Source organism: Chroicocephalus ridibundus, chromosome 29 (genome assembly GCF_963924245.1).
Source record: "Chroicocephalus ridibundus chromosome 29, bChrRid1.1, whole genome shotgun sequence".
Taxonomy (NCBI): domain Eukaryota; kingdom Metazoa; phylum Chordata; class Aves; order Charadriiformes; family Laridae; genus Chroicocephalus; species Chroicocephalus ridibundus.
Window position 1 is genome coordinate 793,337 of NC_086312.1, and position 25,174 is coordinate 818,510.

General features: G+C 65.0%; 4 protein-coding genes across 9 annotated transcripts in view; all 4 read right to left on the reverse strand.

Moving 5' to 3' along the window:
- Window positions 1-1,254: 1,254 nt before the first annotated feature.
- Window positions 1,255-4,228, reverse strand: ZGLP1 (zinc finger GATA like protein 1). Its single transcript, XM_063318954.1, has 4 exons — window positions 2,869-4,228; window positions 1,826-1,913; window positions 1,596-1,689; window positions 1,255-1,477 (listed from the first exon to the last, which is right to left on the reverse strand). Exons 1-4 carry the CDS (start codon window positions 4,162-4,164, stop codon window positions 1,255-1,257), a joined length of 1,701 nt encoding a protein of 566 aa, XP_063175024.1. The 5' UTR covers window positions 4,165-4,228.
- A 2,797-nt stretch (window positions 4,229-7,025) lies between these two features.
- On the reverse strand, window positions 7,026-9,294 carry FDX2 (ferredoxin 2). The gene is given in 6 exon segments (XM_063319009.1): window positions 7,026-7,451; window positions 7,454-7,539; window positions 8,359-8,446; window positions 8,969-9,075; window positions 9,165-9,219; window positions 9,222-9,294. Coding segments are annotated over 6 exon segments (462 nt in total). The 5' UTR covers window positions 9,280-9,294; the 3' UTR covers window positions 7,026-7,383.
- A 1,252-nt stretch (window positions 9,295-10,546) lies between these two features.
- Window positions 10,547-20,928, reverse strand: RAVER1 (ribonucleoprotein, PTB binding 1). Of its 6 annotated transcripts, none has more exons than XM_063319032.1 (15): window positions 20,606-20,928; window positions 19,454-19,520; window positions 18,246-18,715; window positions 16,309-16,500; window positions 15,626-15,755; window positions 15,435-15,535; window positions 14,940-15,023; window positions 14,198-14,312; window positions 13,810-14,069; window positions 12,605-12,698; window positions 12,317-12,462; window positions 11,653-11,733; window positions 11,335-11,466; window positions 11,147-11,230; window positions 10,547-11,036 (listed from the first exon to the last, which is right to left on the reverse strand). In XM_063319032.1, exons 1-15 carry the CDS (start codon window positions 20,822-20,824, stop codon window positions 10,890-10,892), a joined length of 2,322 nt encoding a protein of 773 aa, XP_063175102.1. In that variant the 5' UTR covers window positions 20,825-20,928; the 3' UTR covers window positions 10,547-10,889. The 6 variants fall into 6 exon arrangements, with proteins under 6 accessions (XP_063175102.1, XP_063175100.1, XP_063175103.1 ...); XM_063319030.1 differs by having other exon boundaries at window positions 14,940-15,026; XM_063319033.1 differs by having other exon boundaries at window positions 14,198-14,309; window positions 20,606-20,927.
- Window positions 20,929-22,480: 1,552 nt separating this feature from the next.
- TYK2 (tyrosine kinase 2) overlaps window positions 22,481-25,174 on the reverse strand; it is a 25,178-nt gene continuing 22,484 nt past the window's right edge. Inside the window, 4 exon segments of the mRNA XM_063318955.1 lie at window positions 22,481-22,986; window positions 24,550-24,660; window positions 24,763-24,880; window positions 25,042-25,172. Of these exon segments, the coding sequence (XP_063175025.1) occupies window positions 22,852-22,986; window positions 24,550-24,660; window positions 24,763-24,880; window positions 25,042-25,172 (495 nt within the window). The 3' untranslated portion in view covers window positions 22,481-22,851.

The following is a 25,174-nucleotide window of genomic DNA, read 5'->3' on the forward strand; positions in this document are numbered from 1 at the left end:
GGGGATGCTCGCGGGGGGGATGCTCGCGGGGGGGGATGCTCCGGGGGGGGGATGCTCCGGGGGGGGGATGCTCCGGGGGGGGATGCTCGGGGGGGGCCGCGGCCGCCGGCGCTTCCCGGGTCCGATAAATAAATAATAAATAATTCCGTTTTAATGGGAGGGAGGATGACGGTGACGTCGGCTCGGAGCGGGGGACACACACACACACACACCCCCCGGCTGCCAGCTCCAGGGAGGGGACCCAGGCGTCTGCCCCATCCCATGTCCCCAACCCACAGCCAGGGACAGGGACCCCCAGATGGGCCACCACCGCATTGTCCCCAAGCCCCATCCCATGTCCCCAACTCACAGCCAGGGACAGGGAACCCCAGATGGGCCACCACCGCATTGTCCCCAAGCACCATCCCATGTCCCCAACCCACAGCCAGGGACAGGGAACCCCAGATGGGCCACCACCGCCTTGTCCCCAAGCACCATCCCATGTCCCCAACCACAGCCAGGGACAGGGAACCCCAGATGGGCCACCACCGCCTTGTCCCCAAGCCCCATCCCATGTCCCCAACCCACAGCCAGGGACAGGGAACCCCAGATGGGCCACCGGGAACCCAGATGGGCCACCACCGCATTGTCCCCAAGCACCATCCCATGTCCCCAACCCACAGCCAGGGACAGGGAACCCCAGATGGGCCACCACCGCATTGTCCCCAAGCCCCATCCCATGTCCCCAACCCAGAGCCAGGGAACCCCAGATGGGCCACCACCGCATTGTCCCCAAGCACCATCCCATGTCCCCAGCCCACAGCCAGGGACAGGGAACCCAGATGGGCCACCACCGCCTTGTCCCCAAGCCCCATCCCATGTCCCCAACCCACAGCCAGGGACAGGGACCCCCAGTCCGGCCACCAGCTTGATGTCCCAACTCCCATCCTGTGTCCCCAGCCCACAGTGAGGGACAGGAACCCCCCGATGGCCACCACCATGTTGTCCCCAGGCCCCATCCCATGTCCCCAGCCCCGTGTCAGGGACAGGGACCCCCAGCCTGGTCACCACCTCGATGTCCCAAGCCCATCCCATGTCCCCAACCCACAGCCAAGGCCCCCCCCTCTTCATCCTCACAGTTCCTGCCGGGGGCCACCGAGCCACCAGTGATGGCCCCAAGACCTAGCTCCCCTAAAGTCCCCCCCGATGCCACAACCGTCACCCCCGCAGCATGTGACACGGGGACACGCCGAGCTGCCACCAGCACCAGGACCTTTAATTGCTCCCAAGGGACCAGCCAGGACCCCAACACCCCCTGTCCCGTCCCCCCCAGCCCTCCACCGCCGCCACCGTCGTCCCTGGGGTCCTCGCCGTCACCTCCTCCCCCCGCCGCCGGCGGGGTGACACCGCTCCCCGCAGTGGGGACATCGGGACGGGGGTCTCGCTCTTCCCGGGGACGTTCCAGCATCGCCGGCACCGCACCCGGTACTTCTTGTACCTGGGAGAAATCCCGGGGGTGACGCCGGTGCCAGGGGGTGTCCCCGGGGGAAAATGTCACCAAGGGGGGGGGGGGGGACGGGGACGGATGTCACCAAGGCGGGGTCCCTGTCCCCTACCTGATGCCGCAGGCGTTGCAGAGGGGGGTCCCGTTCTCGGCCGCTCGCCAGAGCGGGGTCCGGCGCGTCTTGCAGGAGGCGCAGCGTTTGCTCCCTGGGGGGGGGGACACACGTAGCTGCACCCCCAAACCCAGCCCTGCTGGGGAGGGGGGGGGGGGGGGATGGACACACAACGACACCCCCAAACACCCCCCAAAATCTCCCCCCCCCCCCCCCCGACAAGGCCTTACCCTGGGCAAGGGGAGCGTCGTCCTCCGAGCTGCTGCCCACCCCGGGGGGGCCGGCTGGGGGCTGCCCCCCCGGCTCCGCCTGCGATCCCTGTGGGAAAATGGGGGGGAGGCGGGGTAGCGTCAAGGGGAGTGTGGGGACACCCCCGGAATGGGGACACCCCACCCCACCCCCCCCCGAGTGGGACACCCTCCCCAGAATGAGGGGAATCCCCGGAATGGGGACATCCCCCCAAATGGGGACACCCCTGGAACGGGGGGACCCTCCCCGGAATAGGGGGACCCCCCCCAGAATAGAGGGACCCCCTCCCCCAGAATTGAGGGACCCCCTCCCCCAGAATTGAGGGACCCCTGGAATGGGGGAAATTCCACACCCCCCCCCCGCCCCGCAATGGGGACACCCCCACCCCGGAATAAGGGGGACCCCTGGAATAAGGGGGACCCCCCCAGAATTGGGACGGACACACACACCCCCCAATGGGGGGGACCCCCTGGAATGGGCACAACCTCCCCCCCCCCCGCCCCGGAATGGCGACACCCCCCTGAATGGGGACACACACCCCCCCCCAGGGGGCTGCTGGGTCCCCAGGGGTCACCGTTGCGGGGGGGGGGGGAGAAGGTGCAGACGGACAGATGCTGGTCCTGTGGTCCGGGGGGGGACATCCGGACGGACAGATGGACGGATGGACGGAGGGAGGGGGCAGCCCCAGGTGGCCGGGGTGGGGGGGGGTGCAGCTGGACAGACGGACAGAGCAGCCCTGGGGGGCGTCCGGACAGACGGACGGGGCAGGTTGAGGTCTGGGGGTGTCCAGGGGCGCATCCGGACAGACGGACAGAGCAGCCCGTGGTCCAGAGGTGCCCAGAAGAGCATCCGGACAGATGGATGGAGCAGCCCAGGATCCCAGGGGTGCACCCGGACAGACGGACGGAGCGGCCCGTGCCCAAAGGTGCATCCAGACAGACGGACAGTGCATCCCATGGTCCAGGGGTGCCCAGAGGAGCATCCGGACAGACGGATGGAGCAGCCCAGGGATCCCAGGGTGCACCTGGACAGACGGACGGAGCAGCCAAGACTCTGGAATTCCCCAGAGGTGCATCCGGACAGACAGACGGAGCAGCCTGTGGCCCAAAAGTGCATCCGGACAGACGGACGGAGCAGCCCAGGGATCCCAGGGGTGCACCCGGACAGACGGACGGAGCAGCCAAGAGTCTGGGGGTTCCCAAAGGTGCATCCGGACAGACGGATGGAGCAGCCCATGGATCCCAGGGGTGCACCCGGACAGACAGACGGTGCATCTGTGGTCTGGGGGTGCCTGGGGGTGCATCCCGGACAGATGGACAGAGCAGCCAAGAGTCTGGAAGTCCCCAGAGGTGCATCCGGACAGACGGACGGAGTGGCCGGGGGTGCCCGGGGGTGCAGCCGGACAGATGGATGGAGCAGCCCAGGGACCCCAGGGGTGCACCCGGACAGACGGACGGTGCAGCCAAGAGTCTGGGGTTCCCAAAGGTGCATCCGGACAGACAGACGGAGCAGCCAGGGGTGCCACCGGACAGACGGACGGAGCAGCCCGTGGCCCAGAAGTGCATCCGGACAGATGGACGGAGCAGCCCATGGATCCCAGGGGTGCACCCGGACAGAGCGGCTGGGGGTGCCCAGGGGTGCATCCAGACAGACGGACAGAGCAGCCAAGAGTCTGGGGTTCCCAAAGGTGCATCCGGACAGATGGACGGAGCGTCCGGGGGTGCCCAGGGGTGCGGCTCGACAGTGTGGACGGAGCAGCCAAGAGTCTGGGGGTTCCAAAGGTGCATCCGGACAGACAGACGAGCAGCCCGTGGCCCAAAAGTGTATCTGGACAGACGGACGGAGCAGCCCAAGGTGCCCAAAGGTGCATCCGGACAGACGGACGGTTGCATCCCGTGGTCCAGGGGTGCCCAGGGGTGGATCCGGACAGACAGACAGAGCAGCAAGAGTCTGGAAGTCCCCAGAGGTGCATCCGGACGGAGCGGCCGGGGGTGCCCGGGGGTGCAGACGGACAGACGGACGGAGCGGCCGCGCTGTGCCGGTACCTGCGGCCCGCGGGCGGTGATGAGGAGGCCGCAGCCTTCGGTGCTGCCGGCCGGGGAAGCCCAGGCGCATGCGGAAGGTCACCCCACGGAAAGAGGGTCCCGGGGCTCCGCGCCGCGCTGGGGGGCCGCCTGCTTCCGTCGCCGCCCGGTACCGGGGCCCGTACTGGTGCCACCACCCTTACTGGTGCCGTTACCGGTGCCGCCGCCGTTACCAGTGCCGTTACTGGTGGCACCGGCCAGGTGCCGGCACTGGAGGCTGATGAGGCTGAGGACATCGGGGCCCGCCGGCGGGGGTCGGGGGGAGCCCCGGGTGCTCCGAGGGGGCGGCGGGAGGCGGCGGGGGGGCTCGGGGGGGGCCAGCTGCCGCGCCGTCTCCTGCAGGAAGTGAGACCCCGGGGACGCCGGGGGGGCTCCGGGGAGCCGGGGAGGGAACCGGGACCCTGCCCCCGGGGGGGGGCGTTAGGGCGCGGGGGGGTGGGATGGGGAACCCCCGGTTCCTCCCCGGTTCCCCCCCCCCGCCCCGATCTGACCATCCCCGGGCCGGTGCCCCCCCGTTCCCCCCAGTCTGATCGTCCCCGGTCCCGGTTCTCCCCCAGCCAGACCGGCCCCGGTCCACCCCCTCCGTCCCAGTGATCCCGGTTTCCCCGGGTCCGACCGTCCCCCGGTCCCGGTGCCCCCGGTTCACCCCCAGCCAGACCGTCCCCGGTCCCGGTAACCCCCATTCCCCCCGGTTCCGGTGCCCCCGATTCCCCCCGGTCTGAGCCACCCTCGCTCCCGGTGTCCCCGGTTCCTCCCCAGTCCCGGTGCTCCCGGTTTTACCCCGGTCTGACCGTCCCCGGTCCCGGTGCCCCCGGTTCCCCCCCGATCTGACCGTCCCCGGTCCCGGTGTCCCGGTTCCCCCCCGATCTGACCGTCCCCGGTCCGGGTGCCCCCGGTTGCCCCCCGGCCGGGCCTCCCCCCGGTTCCCCCGGGCAGGAGCGGGGTCCCGGTGCCCCGGTTCCCCCCTGTTCCAGTGACCCCGGTTTCCCCGGATCCGCCCGTCCCTGGTCCCGGTGTCCCCGGTTCCCTCCGGTCCCGGTGCCCCCCCGGTCCCGGTGCCCCCGGTTTTCCCCGGGTCCGACCGTCTCCACTCCCGGTGCCCCCGGGTTCGACCGTCCCCGGTCCAAGTGTCCCCGGTTCCCCCCCGGACGGGACCACCCCCGGTTCTCCCGGTGCCTCCGATTCCCCCCGGTCCCGCTTTCCTCGGTCTGAGCCACCCCGGCTCCCCCTGCCCCCGGTTCCCCCCCGGGCCGGGCCCCCCCCGGTTCCCCCGGGTAGGAACGGCATCCCGGTGTCCCCGGTTCTCACCTGGGGGCTCGGGGGCCGGCGGCGGTGCCCCCCCCGGGGCTGGGGGGCGGCAGGAGGGGGCGGCAGGGCTCAGGCTCCAGGCAGAGCAGCCGCTGCAGCAGCGAGAAGTCGGGGGGCTGCCCCTCCAGGAAGAGCTGCTCCGCCATCACCGGCACCGGCACCGGCCCCGGGAGCGGCCCCGGCCCCGGCCCTAAACCGGCCCCAGCTGCGCGGGGGCGGGGGCAGCCGGGGGTGGGGGGGTGGGAGCGGTGGGGCAGCGGGGAGGGACCCCGCGGGCGGGGACACCAGGACGGGACAGGGACCTCCGGTGTGGGGCAGGACCCCCCCCCGCAGAGAGGGGCAGGACCCCCCCAGGGTGGGGCAGGACCCGCCCCCGGCATAGGGCAGGGACCCCCCAGGACGGGTCAGGGACCCCCAAGGTGGGGTAGGACACCCCCCCAGAGTGGGGCAGGGACCCCCGGTGTGGGGCAGGGACCCCCCAGGACGGGTCAGGGACCCCCAAGGTGGGGTAGGACACCCCCCCAGAGTGGGGCAGGGACCCCCGGTGTGGGGCAGGGACCCCCCAGGACGGGTCAGGGACCCCCAAGGTGGGGTAGGACACCCCCCCAGGACAGGGGAGGGACCCCCCCAGAGTGGGGCAGGGACCCCCAAGGTGGGGTAAGACACCCCCCAGGACAGGGCAGGGACCCCCGGTGTGGGGCAGGACCCCAGACGGAGACAGGACCCCCAAGGTGGGGCAGGACACCCCCCCAGGAGAGGGGAGGGACCCCCCCAGAGTGGGGCAGGGACCCCCGGTGTGGGGCAGGGACCCCCCAGGACGGGTCAGGGACCCCCCAAGGTGGGGTAGGACACCCCCCCAGGACAGGGGAGGGACCCCCCCCAGAGTGGGGCAGGGACCCCCCGGTGTGGGGCAGGACCCCAGATGGGGCAGGGACCCCCCCCAGAATGGGGCAGGACCCCCAGGGTGGGGCAGGGCCCCCCCCAGAGTGGGTCAGGGACCCCCAGGGTGGGGCAGGACCCCAGATGGGGCAGGACACCCCCCCCCCCCGGACAGGACAGGGACCCCCCCCACAGTGGGGCATGACCCCATATGGGGCAGGGACCCCCTAAGAGGCAGAGACACCCAGAGACACCCCCCCCAGGATGGGGCAGCAGTGGGGGAGTCACCCCCCCCATATCCCACAGCCGGGGAGGGGGGGGTCCAGCCCCACATGCTCTCTGACACCCCCCCGGCACCCAAATCCCCCCCCCAAACCCCACACCTTGACCCCTCCCCACTTGGGGCGGGGGGAAATGACCCCCAGGGAACCCCGAATATTCCCCCCCCCAAAAGGGACCCCAACAACCCCAGGGGGACCCCGACCCCCCCCCCAAAGGGACCCCGAGCCCCATTTTGATGAGATTTATTATCAACAAACCGCGGCCCCCCCTTGCTGGGGGGCTTTGCATCCTCCTGGAGGGGGGGTTCATCCTCCTTGGGGGGGTTTAATCCTCCTCGGGTTGGGGGTTCATCCTCCTGGGGGGGGGTTTAATCCTCCGGGGGTGTGTTTCATCCTGCTGGGGGGGGTTTCATTCTCCTTAGGGGGTTTTAATCCTCCTGGGGGGGAGCTTCATCCTCTTGGGGGGGGTTTCATCCTGCTGGGGGGGGGTTCATCCTCCTTGGGGGGTCTTAATCCTCCTGGGGGGGGTTTCATCCTTCTTGAGGGGGGTGTTCATCCTCCTGGGGGGGGTTTCATCCTCCTTGGGGGGTTTTAATCCTCCTGGGGGGGTTTCATCCTCCTTGGGGGGGGTGTTCATCCTCCTTGGGGGGGGTTTCATTCTCCTTGGGGGGGTCTTAATCCTCCTGGGGGGGAGCTTCATCCTCCTGGGGGGGGGTTTCCTCCTTGGGGGGTTTTAATCCTCCTGGGGGGGTTTCATCCTCCTTGGAGGGGGTGTTCATCCTCCACGGGGGGGGTTCCATCCCGCTGCGGGGGGGGCGTTCATCCTCCGTGGGGCGGTTTCATCCTCCCGGGGGACGTTTCTTCGTCCTTGGTGGGGGTGGGTTTTCCTCCTCCTGGAGGGGTTTCTTCCCCGCGGGGGGGGGGGGGGGGGCGTTTATCCTGCCGGGGGGGTGTCGTGTGTGTGTGTGTGTCCCCCCCCCGCCGCCGTCAGTGGGGTTTGGGGACGTGCCCGTCCACGTAGAAGTTGCGGGTGACTTTGGGGAGGGTGAAATGGGCCCCTCCAGCTCCGGGCTCAGCAGGATCTGGCAGCCCAGGCGGGAATTCTCCTGCAGCAGCGGGGCCTGGTCCAGCAGGTCGTCTTCCCTGGGGGGGGGGACACAAATGGCGGGGGGGGGAACGCTGTGGAGGGGTCCCATGGGGTTGGGGGCCCCCCCCCCGAGGCCGGTGGGGGCAGAGCGTGGGGAGGCTCAAGTGGAGATCGTGGCCACGGGGTGGTGGGGGGAGGCTGGGGAAGGGGGGGTTAGAGGGGTGGGGGGCACCGGGGGGGGGTCAGGGGTTCCAGGGGGGGCTGTTGGGGTCGGGGGGGGGGTGTCTTGCATCTGGGGTGGCTCAAGGGGGTCCCTGGGGGGCGTCAGGGGTCTGCGATGGGGCTGGTGGGATCTGGGGGTCCCGGGGGGGGGGGGCTGCAATCCCTGAGGGGGGGCTGTTGGGGTCTGGGGGGGGGGGCGGGGGTCTGGGGGGGGGCGGTTGTGGTCCCCGGGGGGGGGTCAAGGGGAGTCCATGGGGGGCATCAAAGGTCCGTGATGGGGCTGTTGGGGGCTGGGGGTCCCTGGGGGGGGTACTGGGTCACCTGGGGGGGGGGTCAGGGGTTCCAGGGGGGAGTGTTGGGGTCTGGGGGGGGGGTCAGGGGTTCCAGGGGGGGACTGTGGTCCCTGGGGGGGTCAAGAGGGTCCCCAGGGGGCTGCTGGGTCCCTGGGGGGGGACAGTCAGGGGTTTTGGGGGGGGGGTCATGGGAGTCCCAGGGGGGAGTCAGGGGTTCCAGGGGGGAGGGTCACCAGGGGTCTCGGGGGGGTCCCAGAAGACAGTGGGGACACGGGGAGGGGGAGGGCACGGGGGGGGGGGGACACGACACAGGATCCCAGACTCGGGGGGGGGGCGGGGGGGTCCCGGGGGGGCCGTTACCGCTCGTCGGGGGCCGGCAGCCGGTCGAGGTGGGGGGCGCTGACATAGACGTGGCAGGTGGAACAGGCCAGAGAGGCCTCGCAGGCGCCTGGGGGGCGGGACAGGGTGACCCCCCCTCAGCACCGGGACCCCCCCGGGACCGGGACACCCCCTCGGAACCGGGAACCTCCCCCCCGACACCGGGAACGCCCCCCACAGGCTCCGCCCCCAACACCGGGACCACCCCCCCCCCCGGGACTCCCCTTCAGCACCGGGACCCCCCCCCGCTACAGGGACACATTTCCCTCCCCGCCCCCGCAGTTCCCCTCCGACACCGGGACACCCCGGTACCGGGAACTCCCCCCCCGCCATGACCCCCCCCCGCCACCGGGAACTTCCCTCCCGGGACCACCCTCAGCACCGGGACCACCCCCTCGGGACCGGACCCCCCCCCCGGCACCAGGACTCCCTCTCCCCCGGTAACCGGTTCACGATGCGGCCGGGACTCCCCTGTCCGGTCCGGACCCCCCCCGCCCCGGTCCCGGTTGTGTCTCAATTGTGTCCCCCGGCAGCCCCGATCCCGGTCCGACCGTCCCCCCCCCCGGCCCCGGTGCCCGTACCCGGTACCGACCCTCCAGCTCCAGCCCGTGTCGCTGCGCCAGGTGCAGCACGTTGTCCCCGACGCGGCCCCGCACCGGGACGTGCCGCCCCTCCCGGTCCACGAAGACGACGTTCACCCTGGGGGACACCGGGAGTCAGCACCGAGGAACACCGAAGCCACCCGCCCGGTGCCCGTACCGCCGCCCCGGGACCCCTCCGGTACCCACACGGCGCCCTCCGGTTCCTCGGCCGCGGCCCCGCCGCCGCTCAGGCTCTCACCGCCCCCCGCAGCAGCCGCCGCGTCACGGAGCCGCCGCTCGCCGCCGCTATGGAGGCCGCCATGATGGGGCGCCACGTGACCCGCGCCCACGTGACCCGAGGTTGGTGGACGCAGAAGGGAGACGCGCTGGTCTAGTGCCGCCCAACACCCCCCCCCCCCCCCCCCCCCCCCCCCCCCAGTAATTAAACCGCCTCATTAAACGAAGAGGGGGTGGGTGTTCGGGGGGGCCCCTCGCATTGCGGGGGGGGGCTCTTGCACGAGGATGGGGACCCAGGGGACACGTATAATGGGGGGGTCCATGTAAAAGAGGGGGAGCCATGGAAACTATAATGGGGGGGGCTCTGTGCATGAGGAGAGGGCACATGGGAGACCCCTAAACTGGGGGGGACAAGGAGGGGACCCCACTCATGGCGAGGGGGGGGGAATAACCGCGGGGGGGTGGACGGGACGGGAAGAGGCCTGGTGTTGGGGGGGACGTTACACCCAGCACCCCCCCCACCCCTTTGCTTGGGGTGGGGTGGGGGAGGGACAGTTTTGTGGGTGATAGGGACAAACTGGGGGGGGACATGGACACACACACAGATAAGGACAAATTGGGGGGGGGGGACAAACTGACAAGGGACAAATTAAGGGGGGGCTACCTCATTAGGGATAACAATGTCACAGTGAATATAAATGAACAAAAATAAAGGAAGAAGCGATATAAATATAGCTTTACTTTGAGAGGGGGGGGTCCGTTGGGGGCGGGGGGGGGGGAGGACACACACCACCCCCCCACCACCCCCCCCCGTACAGCAAAACCAGACAGCGGCGACAGTAGAAACAGGGCAAACAACTCAAAACCCAAGAAACCCCCCCAAAAAAAAAGAGGGGGGGGGAAGAGAAAGGAGGGCAGGGAACCCCCCCCCCTCAGCGAAGGCGTCTGCGTCCCCCCCCAACCTGGGGGGGGGGGGGGGAGGAGAAGGCAAAGCCCCCCCCCAGCCAGGAAGGGAGGAACCTTTTATTTAAAAAAAAAAAAAAAAAAAAAAAAAAAAAAAAAAAAGGCAATAAAAAACGAGCATTAAAGTAAAAAGCAACTTTTACCCCCAAAAAAGTGTAAAATCTCAGCTCCAGTCTTTAAAAACGAAATAAAACACAAACAGCCGCCCCCCCCCCCCCCCGGGTGAAATGGGGGGGGGGGGCAAGGCCAGGGGGTAGGGTCCCACTTTCTCCCCCCAGGCAGTGGTTTAAGGCAGGGAGCGCGTGTTTTGGGGGGGGGGGGGTGGGGGGGGGGGACACGCACACGCAGCTCCCAGTTACTGCTCTGGGAGAGGGGGGGGCACTGGGGAAAAAAAAAGGGAGGGGGAAACTGGGGAAAAAAGAAGGGGGGGGGGGGAACTGGGGAAGGAAAGGGGGGGGCTCTCAGTGACCCCCTTACGGCCCCTGGGGGGGGTGAGGGGGGAATGCAGAGAGAGACACCCCCCCCCCCGCCCCATCCTCGGGGGTGGGGGGGTGTCAAGTCATTCGTATCACTTTAAAACCCTTCAAAAATCCCTGCGCCCCCCCCGCCAAAAAAAAAAAAAAAAGGACAAAACATTTAAAAAAATTAAAAAAAACCAAACAACCCACGTTTGTACAAGATTTACAGGGGGGGAGGGGGGATTTTTTTTTTTTTTTTTGAGGGGGGGGGCCGTTAAAATATCCTCTTGCGCTTCAGGTAGGAGTCGGCGTAGTGGCCCCCCAGGCCCTGGGAGTGTTGCCCCACGTAGCAGCCTTCGGGGCTGGGCTCCGGGGAGGGCAGGAGGTGGGAGAAGGCTCTTTTTTGCCCCCCCAGGGGGGTCTGGAAGAAAAAAAAATAATAATAAAAAAATATATATATATAAAAAAAGGGTTGTTTTTTTTTTTGGGGGGGTGAATCAGGGGGATTTTGGAGGGGGGGGGGTGTCTTACCTTTGAGTGGGAGTTGTGCGAGTGGCTGGGGGGTGCCAAGGCGAGGACGGCGTCGGCGGAGCCCGACGGTGGCATCCCGACGGCCTGGGGGGGGGGGAGGGGCGGAAATAAAAAGGGGGGGGTCCCCAAAGCTTGGGGAGGCCCCCAAAATTTGGGGACACGGAGGTGGGGGGGGCGGGGGGGCTCACCTTGTTGAGGTGACTCTGCTTGAGCCCAGCTTGAAGGCCACTGGTGAAGTAGGAACTGGGGGATCCTGAGTAAAAGGGGGGCAAGGGGGGGGCCAAACCCCCCCCCCGCTCGAAGCCCGGAGATGAAGAGAGCTGGAAGGGGAAGGGGACAATCAGGGACCCCCCCCCTTTACCCTTTCCCCCCCCCCCCAATTACCCATTCCCCCCCCCTTACCCTTCCCCCTCCACTTACCCTTCCCCCTCCACTTACCTATTTCCCCCCCCCAGCCTTACCCATTTCCCCCCCCCCACCAACAAGGCGGGGGGGGGGCTTTTTACCTTGTGCCTGCTGGGCCCGAAGCCCCCCAGGACGGGGCCAGCCTGGTCTCGGGGAGGGGGGAAAAGCCGGGAGCCCAGATCCTTCCCAGAGACAAAGGCGTGGGGGGGTGTCAGAGGGGAAAAAAACCCTCCAACCCCCCCCCCCAAAAACCTTCTAACCCCCCCCCAATACCCTCCCCAACCCCCAAAACACCCTGTACCCCCCCAAAACCCCTCTAACACCCCCTAAACCCTTCTAACCCCCCGAAAAAAACAACTAACACCCCCAAACCCCTCTAACCCCCCCAAATAAACTTTCAAAGCCCCCCCAAAACCCCCTTCAAAGCCCCCCCCAGCCCCTAATCCCCCCAAAACCCCCTTCTTAACCCCCCCCAAAAAGCACCTTCAACCTCCCCCCCCAAACCCTTCTAACCTCCTCAGAAACCTTCTAACCCCCCCAAAAAAAATTCCAACCCCCCCAAAAAAACATTCTAAGCCCCCAGGCCTCCTAACCCCCCCAAAACCCCTTCTAGCCCCCCCCAAACACCCTTCTAGCCCACCCAAACCTATTAGTCCCCAAAAAACCCTTCTAGCCCCCCCAAAAACCACCTACGTCCCCAAAAACCCTTCTAGCCCCCCCAAAAACCCTTCTAGCCCCCCCCAAGAAAGCCCCCCCAGCACCAACCGGCTGGTAGTCGAAGGCGTAGGTGTCCCCGGCCAGGCCGGGCGCGGGCAGAAGGGGGTCGGCCAGGGGGGGCTGGGAGACGCGGGGGGGGTTGGCCACGCTCCCCAAAACCCCGCTTTTCAGGTTAAACCCTTTGCCGGCAGCACCTGAAAAGGCAGAAATTTGTCGGGGCCGGGGGGGGAGAAATCCACCCCTTTCTCCTCGTTTTTTGTCTCCAGCCCCACGGGGCCGGGGGGGGGAGAGGTGGGTGCGAAACGGGGTGTAGGGGGGGCAAGGGGGGGTGCTCACCTCCCAGGCTGTTCGCCGGCAGGAGGCTGTGCAGGTTCAGGTAGGGGTTGAGAGGAATTTTGAAGTCTTTGGGGGGCTCCCCCAGGAGCGAGACCTGCGGGAGAAATATTGGGGGGGGGGTGTGGTTCAGGGGGCTCCCTGGGGGGCTCAGGGGGCTCCTTGAGGGGCTTAAGTGGCTCCCTGGGGGGCTACGGTCACTCCCCAGGGGTTCAGGGGGCTCCGTGAGGGGCTTAAGTGGCTCCCTGGGGGGCTCAGGGGGCTCCTTGAGGGGCTTAAGTGGCTCCCTGGGGGGCTACGGTCACTCCCCAGGGGTTCAGGGGGCTCCCTGAGGGGCTTAAGTGGCTCCCTGGGGGGCTTGGGGGGCTCCAGTTGCTCCCCAGGGGGCTCCTCGAGGGGCTTAAGTGGCTCCCTGGGGGGCTCAGGGGGCTCCTTGAGGGTCTTAAGTGGCTCCCTGGGGGGTTCAGGGGGCTCCAGTCACTCCCCAGGGGTTCAGGGGGCTCCTTGAGGGGCTTAAACGGCTCCCTGGGGGGCTTGGGGGGCTCCAGTCGCTCCCCAGGGGGCTCCTCGAGGGGCTTAAGTGGCTCCCTGGGGGGCTTGGGGGGCTCCAGTCACTCCCCAGGGGTTCAGGGGGCTCCTTGAGGGGCTCAAATGGCTCCCCGGGGGGCTTGGGGGGCTCCAGTCACTCCCCAAGGGGCTCCTTGAGGGGCTGAAGTGGCTCCCTGGGGGGCTCAGGGGGCTCCAGTCGCTCCCCAGGGGGCTCCTTGAGGGGCTGAAGTGGCTCCCAAGGGGGGGTCAGGTGGCTCCGGCCGCTCCCTGGGGAACTCCAGTGGCTCCTCAAGGGGGGCTCAGGGGGCTCCAATCGCTCCCCAGGGGCCTCAGGTGGCTCCTTGAGGGGCTTAAATGGCTCCATGGGGGACTCAGGGGGCTCATGTGGCTCCCTGGGGGGCTCAGGTGGCTCCCCGGGGGGCTCAGGGGGCTTCTCAAGGGGCTTAAGTGGCTCCCTGGGGTGGTCCAGTGTCTCCGGTCGCTCCCCTGGGGTCTCGGGTGGCTCCTGGAGGGGTTTGAGTGGCTCAGGTGACTCCCCGAGGGGCTCGGGCATCCAAACCCCACTGGAGAACATTTGGTGACAGCGCAGACACCCCCCCAACTCCCCCCCCCACCGCCCCGAGGTGTCACAGGCTTGTCCCGGCGCCAGGGGACCTTACCCCGGAGGCGGGGGGGCCGTTCTCGCCCTGCTTTGGTTTTTGGAGGCCGCTGATGACGGAGCCCAGGAGGGAGGTGGTGAGACCCTGCAGGGCCGGGGGGGTGACGGCGGGAGGGGTGAGCTGAGGCACTTGAGTCCCCAACACGGCATTTTCCCGGTCTACTCCCACCGGAGCAAGGAAAGAAGCCAGCGGTACATTTCCGGAAGGCAAAATCGGTGATTTTACGTGACCCTGAGCCATCTCACCGGGCAAGGGGCCACCTGGGGAAGACAGAAGGATACGGGTGGCACCGGCGGCGCGCCCCAAAGCACGGTGAACTCCCCCCGCCCAGTTCTCTGCCGAAAAAAGCCACGGTGGGCTCTCGGCATTCCGTGATGCCGCCTCTTACCGGAGGAAAGCTCTCCCAGGAGCTGGTTGGGGGGCTGCGCCGGAGCGTTGGCCAAAGCCAGGGCGCCGTGGGGCAGGGAGCTCAGCGGCGAGTCGCCCAGGATCCCCGGTTTCTGCTAAAGACAGCGGGAGGTTAACGCCGGCGGATTCCCGACGGATCCGCCGTGAATCCGGAGTCCCGGAGGCGGCGGATAAACCCCAGCGCCGGCAGGATGGAGGGGGAACGGAAGCGGCAAGAGATGGCGGCTAAAAGCTCGGTGAAAAACACGGCGCGGGCACCCGGAGAATTTCATCGGTCTTTAAGCAGAAATAACGCGGCGGGGGCGGGGCTGGGGGGGGAGGGATGGTTCAGCACCGATTTTTTCGGGTTCAAAAAGGGCCCGTTTGGCCCAAAACCAAGGAGCCGACACTGCACCGAAACGGTTTGCCGGGGTGGCAAGTTGAAGGAGAGCCCAGGAAAAATGGGGGGGGGTAAGGGCTCCCCTTTTCTCACCCGGAGCGGGATGGAGAGAGACAACGAGGCTGGAGAGGAACCGCCGCGGGGCCCCAAATGGGAGCAACGATGGGGTTCCCCCCCGCAAGGAGCGACTCCGGCAGCACCGGGTTGACTGGTGTCACCCTCGGTTTTCAAAGAGGGGGAAGAGGACGCGGGGAAGGCGTCGGATGGCGGGGTGGGGGGAGCCCCCCCCCTCCCCAACCACACACACAGCACGGTAACGCGCCGGCTGCCTCCTACCGCTCACATGGAAGAGGGTTTGGTTCTCCTTGTTCTGCAGCAGCTGGGTCCAGGCCTGGTTCTGCAGTAACAGGGAGTTGCCAAGCAATGCCTTCTGGGGCAGAAAGCAGAGCGAGAAAGAGCCAAAAAAAAAAAGAAAAAAAAAAAAAAGATAGAAAAATCACTCAAAAAAAAAAAAAAGAGGAAAAAAAAGAGGAGAAAACCAAGCGCGGGGCGGTTTCGAGAGGCGCGGAGAGAGCGAGAAGCGCGGCAGGGAGATTTAAGCCTCTCTGTGCTCCCCTCTCGAGGGTTTCGGGGAGAAAACGCGTGAGGCGGAGAGAAGAGGGCGCGGAAAATAGCGGCGGCACCAGCTCGCTGCCGGGTTTGGAAACCCCTGGATTTAAAAGCGGATCAGGCCCCTGATCTAAAAGCAGACTGGCTTCTCGCGGCAGCGTAAAAATTCCGGCACGAGAGCGGCATCGGTGTAAAAAAGCCGGCACAGGGCGGGGAAATTCCCTCCTACCTGCTGCGCTTGGGTTTGGTTCTGCAGGGCCAGTTGGAGCAGAGCCGTGGAAAGAGCCGGGTTGGCGACCAGCGGCACGGAGGGAGCGGCGCCGAGGATTCCTGGGAAGGGGAAAAAAAACACCAGAGGAAGCGCCTGCAGCAGCGAGGACAAACCCCCGCCGCCGGCCTCCGCGCGGCGTTGGGCCTTACCCTGTTTGCCTCCGACAGCTCCATGGAGCAGGGGGTTGAGCAGCAGCTGGAGGGAAGCGGGATTTCCCAGGCTGTTGAGAATTTGGAGGATATTCGGCTCGGGGAGAAGCCCTTTCCCACGATTCAGCGCCTTAAAACCCCCCCAAAAAAAGCATGTTAAAAGCAAAATAAACAACTTCTAGGCTTTCCCCACAAGGTGCCACCCTGAATTTGCCTTTTACTCCCCAAAGCAGCGAGATTCCAGCTCCCAAAAATCCAGTTCCCAGTAAAACCATTCCTAAATATCTCGTTGTAGGAAAGGGAGGAATCGACCGAGCCAGCCCTGCACCGAGGCCATCGCCGCCGGCAGCTACGCCATCTGCGATCCCGCCTGGAAAAGCTCTCCCCGCCGAGCGGTCGCTGGATTTTTGGCAACAACCGACATTCCTGCTCGGAATTTTGAGGCAACACATGGAAACGTGGTGGGGGGGAATTTGTGCCGTGCGATGGGAGCCTGGTAGAGACACCCAGAAGAAGGAGCTCCAGGCAACAGACGGCTGCTCCGTAGGGAATCCGATGGGAAATGTGCCAGCTGCTTCGCAACAGCCTGGTCCAGGCTGGATATGTGACCTTGGGAATGCCGTCGTGGTGACGGCAAGCTGGGAGAGGAAGGAATGAGGAGGAGGAGGAGGAGGAAGCCTCACCGTCGCCTGCGCGGCTATCAGGGCGGCCAACATGCTGCGGCCGGGAGGGCCGGGAGCGCAGAAGGAGACTCGGACATGATTCCCGGCGAGCGGCAAACCATCGGTGGCCTGTTGGACCATCTCGGCCATCGCCGCCGACTCGTATTCCAGGACAGCAAAGCCTTTCAGTTGCCCGTCCTGCCCGTAGGCCAACTGGGAAGAGAGAGGGACGGAAAAAGGAGGGTTAGTGCCACGAGAGATCACCCGGATGCTGTAGAGAAAACAAGCGAGAGAAACACAGACTGGTTTGGGATGGGAGGGACCTTAAAGACCACCCAGTGCCACCCCCTGCCCTGGGCAGGGCCATCTCTTACTAGCCCAGGTAGCCCAAAGCCCCGGCCAACCTGGCCTTGGACCCCTCCAGGGATGGGGCAGCCACAGCTTCTCTGTTCTGGCATCTCACCACCCTCAGAGTGAAGAATTTCTTCTAATATCTCCCCTAAATCTCCCCTTTTTCAGTTTAAACCCATCCCCCCTCGTCCCACGGCTCCCCTCCCTGATCCAGAGTCCCTTCCCGGCTTTCCCAGAGCCCCTTTAGGGACTGGAAGGGGCTCCAAGGTCTCCCCGGAGCCTTCTCTTCTCCAGGCTGAACCCCCCCAGCTCAGCCTGGCCCCACAGCAGAGGGGCTCCAGCCCTCCCAGCATCTCCGGGGCCTCCTCCGGCCCCGCTCCCGCAGCTCCGCGTCCTTCCCATGGCCCCAGAGCCGGAGGCAAAGGGGCAGAATCCCCCCCTCTCGCCCTGTTGGGAATGCAGCCCAGGTTGCCGGTGGCTTTCCGGGCTACCAGTGCACCTTGCTGGCTCCTGCTGAGCTTTTTCTCCCCCCAACACCCCCAAATCTTTCTCCTCGGGGCTGCTCTCCAGCCCTTCACCCCCCCAGCTTGTCTTATCGGCATCATAAATCAAAGCGGTTTTGTGGTTGCGAGGGGCTCAGTTAAAAGCCAAAGGATTAGATAAATTCAGAGAATTAAAGCGATGACGCCGCAGCAGACAAAAATCAAACCACTTCAGGTTTTTAAGAGCCAAATCACAGACTTTCCTGCAGATTCCCACAGATTTCTACTCGTCGGGGAGCATTTTTTGGTCTCCGCGCTCTCCCCAACGCACAATAGTTCCCTCTGGCTGCTCCGGCAGAAGTTCTTGAATTAAATCACTTCGGGAATAAATGAAAATTTATTCACATAAACGGGGAATTTGATTTTCTATTAGAAACAGCCGGACCGCAAAGCGATTTTACTGCCTCAGGTGCCCAGCAGCATTCCCCCCCCACCCCAAAGTGTGGAAGGACCCGGGCGCCCCATGAACAAAAGGTGCTGAAGGACCCGTGATTTTCGGATTTCTTTCCAATTTTAAATACAAACGACCCGTATTTTAATTATTAAACCCTTGATTAAACCCTTTCTCATATTCTTTTGCAGGTGCCGAGACCTCTTCTCAGACCAGAGGTACCACTATTTTCAATTTCTCAATTATTTTATAGCTTTTTCAATGGTTTTTGCGTATTTTTTTTAATTAGAAAATTGTCTTGGGTAATAATTTTTCTCACCCCCGGCTCTTTCAGTTGAAAAGGAAAGTCCTGACATCCTTCCCCCCGTTGACATTGTTTTTAACTAAAAACTTTAAGCCAATTAAAAATTAATTAAAAACCTTAAATCTTGCTATTCCCCTTTCCTCCTCCCCACATTGCTCCCATAAACACGATCCCACAGACGAAAAGCCTTTCCGAGTTCCATGGCCGGATTCCCAGGCCAGAATCATTTCCCCGCTGCCCGATACGAGGGTGCCGCTGGCTTGGGTCTCCCCGGGAGTTCAACGAGAGGCCGCACCCCAAGAAAAAACCACCTCAAATGGCGCCCCCCCCCCCCCAAAAAAATCCCCCCCCCCTTTTCCTCTTCTCTCACCTGGCAGAAAGTGGGGGGGCAGGCGGCGGAAAAGACCTGCCGCAGCTCCTCGAGGTCGGTGTAGTTGTGGGGCAGCTTGTCGACGCACAAGCACTTGGAATGGAGAAGCTCCAACGTCAACTGGTTGACGTCCATCCAGTGGACGTAGAGAGTCCTCGTCCCCAACTGCTTCCCCAACAAATCCGACTTGGCTCTGGCCGCCGAATCCTTTTTCATATATTCCACGAAGCCGTAACCTTTCGAGTGTCCCGTTTTCTCGCTGTAAACCAGGAAACAACGTTCCAGGTTGCCGAAAGGACGGACCAGCTCTTCGAATTGTTGCTGGGTGTAGAGCTGGGGGAGGTTGGCGATGCAGAGGAGAGCGTCCGTGGGTTGCAGCTGCACCGAAATCTCTTTCTCCCGCAGTTTGCTCAGGTGGAATTTTTTGATGGCCGATTCCGCTTGTTCCCCATTGAGCAAAGTGACAAACGCTGCGGGAAGGGAACCGGGAGGGAAAGGTGAGGTTTGGCCCTTTCTTTTCCTTTTTTTTTTTTTTTTTTTTTTTTTTTTTCTTTTTTACCCCAAAAGGTGAAGGCTAGCGAGGCGCGGAGTTAAACCCCGAGCAATCGGAGTCGGGGGGGGGGGGTGTAAAATTCGCCCCTCCGGCCACCGTTAGTGCCCGCAGCACCGAGGTAAGGACTCAGCGAGCGCCAGCCAGGGAAATCACACCGTCCTCGGTGAAGCCTCGCACAAGGCAACATGTCCCCGAGCTCTGGGGACACACCGGGAACAGTGTCCCCAAGTCACAGCCACACTCACCCCCCCAGTTGGAGTAACGTGTGTCCCCCGCCCCAGCATTTTCTACCCCCATGAACTGGTTTTGAGTCGGGGGGGGATAACACCAGCAGGCACAGACCCCAAGAAGGGCCGGATTGAACCCCCTCGCTTCGGAAAAGCAACGTAAATCCCACCCCACAACTCAAAGTCTCGTGGCGGGGCGGGGGGGGGGCGGTGTAAACCGTGAATTTTCCACCTGCTGTCAAAGCAGGGACGGGTGGGGAATCGCCGCGGAATAAGGCGTTGCTTCTCCCGCAGCATTAAAGCTACCGCACGCGGCACCGGGGCGGGGGTGTTGAGGGGGGGGCTGAGCCCGGTGGCGGTGCTGGATTTGGGGCCGGGAGAGAGCGTTCACCGGAGCCGGGCGCTCGGCGCCAGAGCAGCTTACTCACCAGTCCCTTTGTATTTGTCCACAAAGCAGTATTTCAGCTCGTAGTCGCTCAGCAGATCGTGGACTTCCTGGATAAGCAGCCGCGTTTTCCATAAAAATAATTCAAATTAAAAAAAATATAAAATAATAATAACAAAAGAATCAACTCTTCGGGAGAAATTCCAGCAAATCCCTGAATTCTTACGGGTTCCCCACAAAATACCTCCGTTTTTTCCTGGATTTAGGAGCGGGAAAGGTCTTGATTCAAAGCAAAGACGCTCCCCCGGGGCTCAGCGTATGCTAAAGCCACCCCTTCGCCCCGATGTCACCCTCCCTCCCTCGCAGCGTCACCTCCCTTGTCCCCAATTTGCCACCCTGAGGGTGTTTATCCCATCAGGAAGCTGCTCCTCCTCCCAGACAAACACCTACAAACCAGTTCCTGATGACTTTGCCCTCCCCCGAAATGATTTACAGACCTTTGGCCTCCCTGACACCCCCGGGGCGATAATTAACAATAATTAACTCCGGTTTACGGGGAGAGGAAAGAGGAATTAAAAAGCGGGCAGCCGGAATGCTGAGGCTTTTGCGGGGGCGGGGGGGGCTCGTTAAGCGGTGCTGGGTCTTTGTCAGAGCCGGGTTTGACGGGTGACGCAGGGGGTGGGGGGGACTCCCCTCTTCCTCCCCAGGGAGCTGTTAAAGCCCCCCCACCCCTCCAGAGGCAGGATTTAGGGGGGGTCAGGAAGCCCCGAAAAAAAGGATTTGGGGATGCCCCCCCCTCGGTCCCACACTGCCCGTTATCCCGGTTCCTCACCGGTACTGGGCCCAGCTACACCCCACCCCGGGGGGGGGTCCAACACCCCCAGGCCCTTCCACAACACCCGCCCGGTCTCCCCTCAGCCCCTGCCTCATCCCGGGGCCCTCTCAACGCCCTCCCCGGTCCCGGTCTCCCCTCAGCCCCGCCCCGTTCCCGGTCTACTCCCGGTCTCGTCCCGGGCCCGGGCCCCTCTCAACTCCACCCCGTTCCCGGTCTCATTCCGGTTCCAGTCCCGGTCTTCCCTCAGCTCCCCCCGTCCCGGTCCCGGTCTCCCCTCAGACCCCCCTCCCCCGTTCCCGGTCCCCCCCCCCCCCCGGTTCCCCCTCAGCTCCCCCCAGTCCCTTTCCCGTTCCGCCGCACCTGGTTGCTGACGTCCGCCGGCAGCCCGCGGATCAGCACCTTGCGGCGGTTACGGAACTGGCGGGCGCTGCGCTCCAGGCGGCTCCGCACCTCGGCGGGCTCCAGCACCGGCAGTTCCTCTTCGGGGGCCCGGCCCGGCCCCGGTCCTGGGCCCGCCGCCGCCGGCAGCGCCGGGCTCGGGGCCCTCACGGCGCCCGCCACCGACAGCGCCGCCGCCATCTTGGGTTCCCGCCGCCTCCTGGGACCATCGAGCGGCGGGCGGCGGGTAGAGCGGCGCCAAGACGCCGCCGCCCCATTGGCCCGCCCGCCCGCCCCGCCCCCGCGGTAGCATGGCGGGCGCTGATTGGGCAGGGCGAAAAAAACAAGCCGGCAGCACCGCGGCCTTCTATTGGACGGAGGCGCCGCTTATTAGCATCCCGCCTCCTGATTGGGTGCGGGCGGACGAGCCCTGCGAGCTGCCACTCCCGATTGGTTGCGTCGCCGGGGCCCCGCCCCCTCACCCTTGACCCCCCCCCCCCGCACCCTATAGGGGCCCTGGCCCTTCCCGTTCTATAGGGGACCCTGACCCCTCCCATTGGGCGCTATAGGGACCCCTCACGCCCCCCCCCACCCTATAGGGACCCCCCCTCATCCCATAGTGTCCTCTGACACACACCCCCCACCCTATAGGGACACTCCCCCATCCCCTATAGGGACCCTGACCCCCACACACCCCCTATAGGGACCCTGAGACACCCCCCTCACCCTATAGGGACCCCCCCCCCACTCCCCCTATAGGGCATGACCCCCCCGCAGCCCTATAGGGACCCCGAGACAATCCCCCAACACCCCCCCACTCCCCCTATAGGGCATGACTGCCCCCCCCCCCAGCCCTATAGGGACCCCCCCCACTCTTCCTATAGGGCATGACCGCCCCCCCCCCAGCCCTATAGGGACCCTGAGACAACCCCCCATCACCTATAGGGACCGCCCCCCCCCCCCAGCTCTATAGGGACCCCGAGACACCCCCTTATCACCCCCCCACTCCCCCTATGGGGCATGACACACACACCCTCCCCCCAGCCCCATAGAGACCCCAAGAGACACCCTCCATCCCCTATAGGGACCCCTGCCCTCCCCCGTCTCCCCGCCAGGCCACAAAAGAGGGGAGGGGGGGTCGGTCCATCCTTTATTGGGGCACTATTCCGCGGGGGGGGGGCGCAAAGGGGGGGCCCCCACAACCTCCCCCCCCCCCGACTCCTGGGGGGGGCCGACAGCAGGTAATAAATAACAGGGTGGGGGGGGGGGCGGGGGGCAGCCTCCCCTTGCAGGTTGGGGGGGGGGCATCCAGCCCCCCCTCGCCCCCCCCCCCTCCGGCACCCCAAAACCAGTCCTGGGGCAAAGGCCGGGGGGGGGGGGCAGAAACGCAGGGAGCCCCCCAACCCCAATAAAGTGCCAAATTCTTTTGCTTTTGCGGGGAGGGGCACCCCAAATCCGGGGAGGGGCACCGCAGATCCCATCGGGAAGGGGATCCAGTGCCCCAAATCCCAGCAGAAAGTGGGGGGGGGGGCACCCTGAATCCCAGCAGGAAGGCGGGGGGGGGGGGGGGCGTGCCCCGAATCCCATTGGGAAGGCAGGGGGGTGCCCCGAATATCATCGGGAAGGCAGGGGGGCACCCCAAATCCCATTGGGAAGGTGGGGGGGGTGCCCCAAATCCCAGCGGGAAGGCGGGGGGGCGCCCCAAATCCCACGGGGAAGGCGGGGGGGCGCCCCAAATCCCAGCGGGAAGGTGGGGGGGGTGCCCCAAATCCCAGCGGGAAGGCGGGGGGGCGCCCCAAATCCCACGGGGAAGGCGGGGGGGCGCCCCAAATCCCACGGGGAAGGCGGGGGGGGCCCCCCAAATCCCATTGGGAGGGGGGAGGCGCCCCAAATCCCACGGGGAAGGCAGGGGGGTGCCCCAAATCCCACGGGGAAGGCAGGGGGGCGCCCCAAATCCCATCGGGAAGGCAGGGGGGGCCCCCCAAAGGCAACAATTCCCCCCCCCCCCCCCCAGCGGGGTTTCGGCCGCTCCGCGAGGAAGAGGAGGGAGCGATGGCAGTGGGGGGTATAAGGCCATAAATCCGTGTCCCCCCCCTTGTCTTTCCCCACAGTTTCATTCACAGTGTTCGGTGGGGGGGGCGGGGGGTGGGTCCCATGGGTGCTCACCTCGCCAGCTTCCCCCCCCCCCCCCCCCAAGTTTTGGTGTCCAGGCACGGGGGGGGCGGCGCTCAGCAGAGGCTGAAGACGGAGGGAGCCTGAGCCCGGTATTTTTCCTGGAAGTTCTTGAGGATGGGGACGAGGTTGTGGAAGGCGGGGCGGAAAGAGGCCTCCGCTTCCCAGCAGTTCTTCATCAGCCGGTAGATCTGGGGAGGAAGAGGATGGAGGCGGGAAATGGGGGGGGGGGGGGGGGGGGGGGGAAACGGGGGGGGGGAGGAGGGGGGGGGCGCCCCTCGCTTCTCCTCACACCTTCCCCTCCTCTTCCCCGCAGCACGACGCAGCCTTAGGTGCTTTTTCCCCTTCCCCTTCCCCATTTTCCCCCTTCCCATTTTCCCCTTCCCCATTTCCCCCTTCCCTTCCTCATTTCCCCCTTCTTCCCCTTCCCATTTCCCCCTTCTTCCCCTTCCCATTTCCCCCTTCTTCCCTTCCCCTTCCCGATTTCCCCCTTTCCATTTCCCCCTTTCCTTCCCCATTTCCCCCTTCCCCTTCCCATTTCCCCCTTTCCCGATTTCCCCCTTCCCCCCTTCCCCTTCCTGATTTCCCCCTTTCCATTTCCCCCTTCCCTTCCCCATTTCCCCCTTCCCCCCTTCCCCTTCCCGATTTCCCCCTTTCCATTTCCCCCTTTCCTTCCCCATTTCCCCCTTCTCCTTTCCATTTCCCCCTTCCCTTCCCCATTTCCCCCTTCCCCCCTTCCCCTTCCCGATTTCCCCCTTCCCATTTCCCCCTTTCCTTCCCCATTTCCCCCTTCCCCTTCCCATTTCCCCCTTTCCCGATTTCCCCCTTCCCTTTCCCCATTTCCCCCTTCCCTTTCCCCATTTCCCTCTTCTTCCCCTTCCCATTTCCCCCTTCCCTTCCCCATTTCCCTCTTCTTCCCCTTCCCATTTCCCCCTTCCCTCCTGTTCTTTTCCTGCTTTTCTCCTTCCCTCCCCACTCCCCCTTCCCACTTCCCCCCTTCCCTTCTCCCGCTTCGTCTTCCTCATTTTTCCTCCTTCCCAATTTTCTCCTCCCCTTTCCCCACTTTTCCCCTTCCTCTTCCTCACTTTTCCTCCTTCTCACTTTTCCCTTCCCCTCCACTTTCCTCCTTCCCACTTTTTCCACTCTTCCCTTCCCTCCCCCATTTCCCTCCCCCATTTTTCCCCATTTCCCTCCCCCATTTTTCCCCATTTCCCTCCCCCATTTTTCCCCATTTCCTCCTCCCATTTTCTCCCATTTCCTCCCCCATTTTTCCCCATTTCTCCCAATTTCCCTTCCCTATTTCCCCCATTCTCCTCCTCCCATTTCCTTCTCCTATTTCCCCCCGTTTCCTTCTCCTATTTCCCTCCCCCATTTCCCATTTCTCTCCCCCACTTCCCTCCCCCATTTCCCCCTTTCCTCTCCTCCCATTTCCCCCACTTCCCTCCCCCATTTTCCCCATTTCCCCTCTCCTATTCCCCCCATTTCTTCCTTCCATTTCCCCCCATTTCCCTCCCCCATTTTCCCCATTCCCTCCCCTATTTTTCCCCATTTCCTCCTCCCATTTCCCTCCCCCATTCCCCCCATTCCCCCCTCCCATTCCCCTTCCCTATTTCCACCCATCCCCGGCCCCCATTCCCTCCTCCCATTTCCCCCCTTTCCTCCCCCACTTCCCCCCCCCCCCCCCTCCCCATTTCCCACCCCCCAGCTGCAGCCCGGCCACCCCTCCGCCACCATGGGGGGGGCCGCGACGTCACCTCGCAGGGACAATCCTTGGGACTGGGCAGCCTCTTCCCCCGCTCCAGCAGCTCGATGAGCCGCAGCACCGTCATCTGCCCCTGCGTCGCCCCGATCATCTCGATGAATTTCTGGGGGGGGGGGTGAAAACGCGGGGAAAAAAACCCTCAAAAAAACTCCCCCAGTGCCACCAGTTTGGCACCCGAAAACCACTATGGCCGAGGGGGGCTCACCACGGGGGGGCTCTGGCCGGCGTCGCAGCGGGTGAGGAGCTCGTAGAGGGTCACCCCGAAAGACCAGACGTCGGAGGCGTAGTAGAATTTACACTCCTTCAGGCATTCCACGGCGTACCTGCGCCGGCAAATTCGCCCCTGAGCCGCCGGCACGGCTCGGCCCGCCCCAAAACTCACCGGCCCCCTTCCTCCGCTCGCTCGCCCCCCAAATTCCTCTTCCCCCCCCCCCTCCCCCTTTTTCCCTTTTTTCAAAATACGGCCGGGGGGAAGCGCCCTCACCAAAAGACGGGGCTGTCGCCGTCCTCGCAGACGCGGTAATACTCGTGGCCCTCCGGGATGGCTTTGGCTAAACCGAAATCGCCGATTTTCACCACGTTTTCGTTCTCCAGCAGCACGTTGCGGGCGGCCAGGT